General features: G+C 23.3%; 1 protein-coding gene across 2 annotated transcripts in view; it reads left to right on the forward strand.

The window, feature by feature from the left end:
* Positions 1-3,063, forward strand: part of LOC145287733 (deoxyribonuclease TATDN1-like) — a 53,309-nt gene extending 50,246 nt beyond the window's left edge. For both annotated transcript variants that reach the window (XM_080135495.1, XM_080135496.1), the window contains exon 12: positions 2,884-3,063. In XM_080135495.1, the coding sequence (XP_079991621.1) occupies positions 2,884-2,986 (103 nt within the window). In that variant the 3' untranslated portion in view covers positions 2,987-3,063. The remainder of the gene's footprint in view (positions 1-2,883) is intronic.
* Positions 3,064-7,351: the final 4,288 nt, after the last annotated feature.

Here is a 7,351-nt window from a genome sequence, read left to right on the forward strand (position 1 = left end):
TTAACTTCCTTTTTACATGCTGACATGTGTTGGACCGCTTTAAGAAATTGACTCACAAATTAATCTATCTCTCGCCAGGTCTTTATATCGCTTTCTCACAAGTTCGTTTTATCTTCACCACCACCATCACGACCACCACCATCATCATCATCATCATCATCACTTCCTTTCATGTTTATCTTGCCTGTCACCTGTGAACCTTACTTTCTACCTCAACTGTTCCACATCTACTAACTCCAGAACTTCCATCAATTCTTCCAATATGATCATATCAGTAAAATTTCTTGCTCGCTATACTGTCGAGACTTAATCTTCCTCTGAGGTCATCAGATCTAATCCTGATTTTAAGACTACACATCTATTGGTCTCACACCATCAATATCTGCAGCAGAGAAATGAAACTTTCAGGTCGTGAATGCTTAAATTCAGTCATCATAACAACGCAATTTGCAATTCACTCTGATCCATTCGGGCAGAATAAAAATAGGAGGCATTACTTTTGGAACGTCCGTCGTATATTAAAATCTCTTTTTTGTTGTTTGCATTACAGTGAGAATCGTATTCTTTATATTCAGTAAAAATTTGTGTCAGAATATTAAAAATAAAATCGAAATACTATTAAATTCTTTATAAATATTAATTAAAATACTATAAAAATATTTTAAAATATTAATTAAAATACTATAAAAATATTTTAAAATATTAATTAAAATACTATAAAAATATTTTAAAATATTAATTAAAATACTATAAAAATATTTTAAAATATTAATTAAAATACTATAAAAATATTTTAAAATATTAATTAAAATGCTATAAAAATATTTTAAAATATTAATTAAAATGCTATTAAAATATTTTAAAATATTAATTAAAATGCTATAAAAATATTTTAAAATATTAATTAAAATACTATAAAAATATTTTAAAATATTAATTAAAATACTATAAAAATATTTTAAAATATTAATTAAAATGCTATTAAAATATTTTTTAGTACTTGTACAGTTTAATCAAGACACAAAAAAATAAAAATATCGAAAAATTTTAAATTGTACGTATCCGTTATGGAATGAAGTTCTCCAAAAAAAAAAAAAAAATTCACTTAATTTCATCAAGTAGTTTTTTTTTTTTTTACAACGAAAAACAATTTGCTATGATACCGAGCAAAAGGTTCGATTTTTAGGAAGAAAAGCTGGTATTAAAGATGGGGAGGGAGTGTCGGCGCTTTAACTAGAGTTATCTCCCCATGGCGTTTTTAAACTCCAAACAAAAATTAAGAAAAAAAACAAGATGTCGGCCTTCAATGTGTTGTCATAAAAACGTGTTTTACCGCTGTAAAAAAAAACGTGTTTTACTGCTGTAAAAAAAAACCCAAAAAACTACTCGATCAAATTAAGTGAAATTTTTTTTCCTGAGATCTTCAGAACGGATACGTACAATATAACCTTTTTTCGATATTTTCATTTTTTAATGTCTGGATTAAATTGTACAAGTTCCTATTTTTTATTATTAAAAATAAAATCAAAATAAATACATTCTTCTGAAATTGCATCATAATTTTCAAGTTACTCTCCTTTATCACAAAACTACCTAATTTTATTCATATACTTTACAAATGTAACCAAAGTAAAATTCAGATTCAAAATAAATACTATTAAAATATTTTTTAAGTATTAGTTAAAATATCATTAAAATATGTTTTTAAATATTAATTAAAATATTAGTTTTTTGGTTTATTTTATCATTTTTTATATATTAGACTAGCGGGGGAGGGGCGTCCGGCTTCGCCCGGTCATAAAATATGTGTAAATATGATATTTTCATTTGTCCAGATTTCAAAAAAATATTATTATAGAATCGTGATTTCAAAAGTAATAAAAAAAAAAATTATTTGGGTGCCATCAGCTAGAATCGAAACCAAAATCAAAACTGTACGATTTGAAATACAATGTTTTTCTGACCTCTTGTTACGGTATTTGCCCCATCTTATAGTGTTATTTATAATGTTATTTGATTATATACATGTGTATTATATATTGTATTATTATAATGTTATTTGATTATATACATGTGTATTATATATTGTATTATTATAATGTTATTTGATTGTTTGACGAGCACTTTAATGGAATGTGCACTGATGAACTCGTTGCACTTGTGCTTTCTTGACGTGCATATCTCCAACTAACCCTACAAGCAGCAAAATCCCACCCCTCCATGGGAGAGGTTCCTAAAAAGCTTTATACTCTAATAGTAAATATTTTCTTAATGATGTTTCTGAATTTTTGAGATGAGGATTGGTTATTCATATTATTTGGATTCATCGGACTACTGTTCTCGTCTTGAGTGTCATTTTCACAACATCACATGGCACATCGGTTAGAGTACTTGAAAAAAAATCAAGTGTAAAAGTGATATTCTTCTGAACGTTGAAGGTTCAATTCAGTGTGGGCGATCGAAAAATACAATTGCGAATCACTTAGGACCTCTATCCAGTCATGGCTGATAGAACAAGAACATGCTACTCTTGTAATTTATATAAAGGTTCCATTTGAAATTCTGTTCAAATTCCTGAGTTTGACGAAATACACTCAAAGAAGGTCGGAGGTTACATCGACCAATATGTTGCGAAAATCACGCTCAAAAGATGAGAACACAACCTGACAAATAATATGAATTTTCTTTGGGTTTTTTTTTTTTGTGTGTGTGGGGAGGGAGGATTCTGGACAAGCACCAACTTTTCGAATCTTAAATTTCTTTTTTTTTTAGACTGGGATTTGCCAAAGCAAAAATATTTTTTTTTCTTTAAAATTTTAAATCATTAAAGAATGTAAAAGATGCCATCAAAACGTAAATTCTCTTTTTATCTCTCGTTAACAGGCAAGTGTTGGAGGTAATGGCAGCGGCCCGGAAAGAAGATGAAGCAACATTTTCTGAGACTGTTTATAACAACACCTTGAAAGTATTCTTTCCAAATTTATAACTCGGAAATTCCGACAATTATGGAAAAATACTTTTTTCTTGAAAGTTGAAGACAAAAATAAAAAATCTTGTTTCAAATCTTGTTTTTATTGAGCTGCACGACAATAGACCTTAGTAGACCCCCGACCCCACCCGACCGCCGCTAATATTTGTGTTTGGAAAAATATTAAATGAAGATTTTTTTTTAATTTTTTAATTTTAAAATCAAGTGAAAAGATGCTGTATGCTACTGATATGATGCCAATTTTTTTTTTTTAATTTTAGTCTTAAATTTTTCAATTATAAAACTTTTCTTCAAAAATAAGATGCGTTTCAGTAAAAGTTTTGTGACTTTTGGTCTGCCATAATAGTTTTTTGTTTGACTTTTCAACATTTTAATATTATAATAATAATTATTACGAGCGGGATTGAATTTTGATATTAGATTACTGAGAAATTGAAACCTTAATTACCTCCCCTATTAACTTTCCAATTCGAATCGGAAGATTTTGAAACTAGATTTTATAAATATTTTTTTCATGATTAATTAATTTTCTAACTTATCGTTTTCCATAATTTTTGGACATTTTACTATTTGCGACATGACAACTACGTAGGTACTATTTGCTTTACTTGAAATTCAATATTTTTATGTTTGCATAATATAGAAGCACCTTGCTTTTTTTTTTTTTTCATTTTTCTGTACCTCTGTCTATTGTAAAACAAACCTTTTTTTTACTTGCTAAACTTATATACACTAGCAGGACATGTGGAAATTCCACAACAGCATTTTTCATAAGTAATATATTGCTGCTGGACATTCTGTGAATGGTCGGCATGAATAGAGACCCCACAATATTATTGTAGCCCTTTTGTTAAAACTGTAAAAGTATTCATCTAAGCAATCATGCAATGCCAGATTACATCCGGTTATTACAGTTTAATCTCTAATATTCTTATAGGCATCTGTGACATATTTCTATTGTATGGACGCCCGGCGTGAACGGAAACCCCACTATATCTTTTAGACAGAACAGATACTACCCTTGGATCCTAGCTAGAAGACGAAGAAGGTATATTTTAGTCTCATGTACGACCCAAAACCGATATCTTTTTTTCACATTGCATCTTAGGTGATCAGGAGATCCTATTTATTAAAAAAGTGGAAAAAAGATGATAACAAACTACGAACATTAAATTAACGCATCGTATAAACTAATTTAATGCTCGTAGTATGTAACCACCTTCTATCCTCCTTTTTAATGAACAGGATCTTTTGATTGAATAATTTATAATCTCGAGACCGTGACACATGTACTGTACAAGTTGCTATTACAAACAAACACAAAAAAATAAATAAAAATCCAGGTCAGCATTTTTTTCTTTTTTAGCAAAAGTTTTTAATGCACGTGACTTTCACGTCTTGACATCGCTTAAAAGTCTCTCATTGCCACATGTCATCTTCTACCGACTGCATGTTACTTTTCTTGGCATCGTTCACCTCACCTGGTGTACACTCCTCTGACCGCATGCCAGCCACACTCAGCCTCGTCCTCAACTTTGTACATCTATTTTCTTCGACGCGCAATTTCCTTCTGCCGACAACATGGTGCATATTTTCTCCTTGCGCACACTTCCTCATTTGCATATGCACTTTTTTTGGCTATCCTTCGCTGCTGCTGCTATCTTCCCACGTGCTCATATGTTCTATGCTACAGTATGTGTGTACAAACGTTAAAGGTACTGCAGTATTAGTATATAGATTATAGTATGATGAATTACACGGCACTTGTACAGTTTAATCAAGACATTAAAAAAATGAAAATATCGAGAAAAAAAGGTTATATTGTATGTATCCGTTTTGGACTGAAGATTTCCGAAAAAAAAAAAAAAATTTCACTTAATTTGATTGAGTTTTTTTTTTTTTGTTGTTGTTACAGTGGAAAAACACGTTTTTATGACAGCACGTTGAAGGCAGACATGTTGGAATTTTTTTAACACACCACAGGGAGATAACTCAATTTAAAGCGCCGACACTCCCTCCCCATCTTTAATACTTTTCTTCCTAAAAATCAAAACTTTTGCTCGGTATTATAACAAATTGTTTTTTCACTGTAAAAAAAAAAAACTACTCAATGAAATTAAGTGAAATTTTTTTTCGGAGAACTTTGTTCCATAACGGATACATACAATATAACCCTTTTTTCGATATTTTCATTTTTTAATGTCTTGATTAAACTGTACAAGTACCAATATTATGATAAATTACATTATAATAAATTACATTATGATAAATTACATTATGATAAAGTACATTATGATAAATTACATTATAATAAATTACATTATAAATTATATTATAATAAATTACATTATAATAAATTACATTATAATAAATTACATTATAATAAATAACATTATAAATTATATTAAATTACATTATAATAAATTACATTATGATAAATTACATTATAATAAATTATATTATAATAAATTATATTATGATAAATTACATTATAATAAATTACATTATAATAAATTATATTATGATAAATTACATTATAATAAATTACATTATAATAAATTACATTATGATAAATTACATTATGATAAATTACATTATGATAAATTACATTATGATAAATTATATTATGATAAATTATATTATGATAAATTATATTATGATAAATTATATTATGATAAATTACATTATAATAAATTATATTATGATAAATTATATTATGATAAATTACATTATAATAAATTACATTATGATAAATTACATTATAATAAATTATATTATGATAAATTACATTATAATAAATTACATTATAATAAATTACATTATAATAAATTACATTATAATAAATTATATTATAATAAATTATATTATCATAAATTATATTATGATAAATTACATTATAATAAATTATATTATGATAAATTATATTATGATAAATTACATTATAATAAATTATATTATAATAAATTATATTATGATAAATTACATTATAATAAATTACATTATGATAAATTACATTATAATAAATTATATTATAATAAATTATATTATGATAAATTACATTATAATAAATTACATTATAATAAATTACATTATGATAAATTACATTATAATAAATTATATTATGATAAATTACATTATAATAAATTACATTATAATAAATTATATTATAATAAATTGCATTATGATAAATTACATTATGATAAATTACATTATAATAAATTACATTATAAATTATATTATAATAAATTATATTATAATAAATTATATTATAATAAATTACATTATGATAAATTACATTATGATAAATTACATTATGATAAATTACATTATGATAAAGTACATTATGATAAATTACATTATAATAAATTACATTATAAATTATATTATAATAAATTACATTATAATAAATTACATTATAATAAATTACATTATAATAAATAACATTATAAATTATATTAAATTACATTATAATAAATTACATTATGATAAATTACATTATAATAAATTATATTATAATAAATTATATTATGATAAATTACATTATAATAAATTACATTATAATAAATTATATTATGATAAATTACATTATAATAAATTACATTATAATAAATTACATTATGATAAATTACATTATGATAAATTACATTATGATAAATTACATTATGATAAATTATATTATGATAAATTATATTATGATAAATTATATTATGATAAATTATATTATGATAAATTACATTATAATAAATTATATTATGATAAATTATATTATGATAAATTACATTATAATAAATTACATTATGATAAATTACATTATAATAAATTATATTATGATAAATTACATTATAATAAATTACATTATAATAAATTACATTATAATAAATTACATTATAATAAATTATATTATAATAAATTATATTATCATAAATTATATTATGATAAATTACATTATAATAAATTATATTATGATAAATTATATTATGATAAATTACATTATAATAAATTATATTATAATAAATTATATTATGATAAATTACATTATAATAAATTACATTATGATAAATTACATTATAATAAATTATATTATAATAAATTATATTATGATAAATTACATTATAATAAATTACATTATAATAAATTACATTATGATAAATTACATTATAATAAATTATATTATGATAAATTACATTATAATAAATTACATTATAATAAATTATATTATAATAAATTGCATTATGATAAATTACATTATGATAAATTACATTATAATAAATTACATTATAAATTATATTATAATAAATTATATTATAATAAATTATATTATAATAAATTACATTATGATAAATTACATTATGATAAATTACA

The sequence above is a fragment of the Euprymna scolopes genome, chromosome 11 (assembly GCF_053919585.1).
Source record: "Euprymna scolopes isolate OS-2025 chromosome 11, ASM5391958v1, whole genome shotgun sequence".
NCBI classification, from domain to species: Eukaryota; Metazoa; Mollusca; class Cephalopoda; order Sepiida; family Sepiolidae; genus Euprymna; species Euprymna scolopes.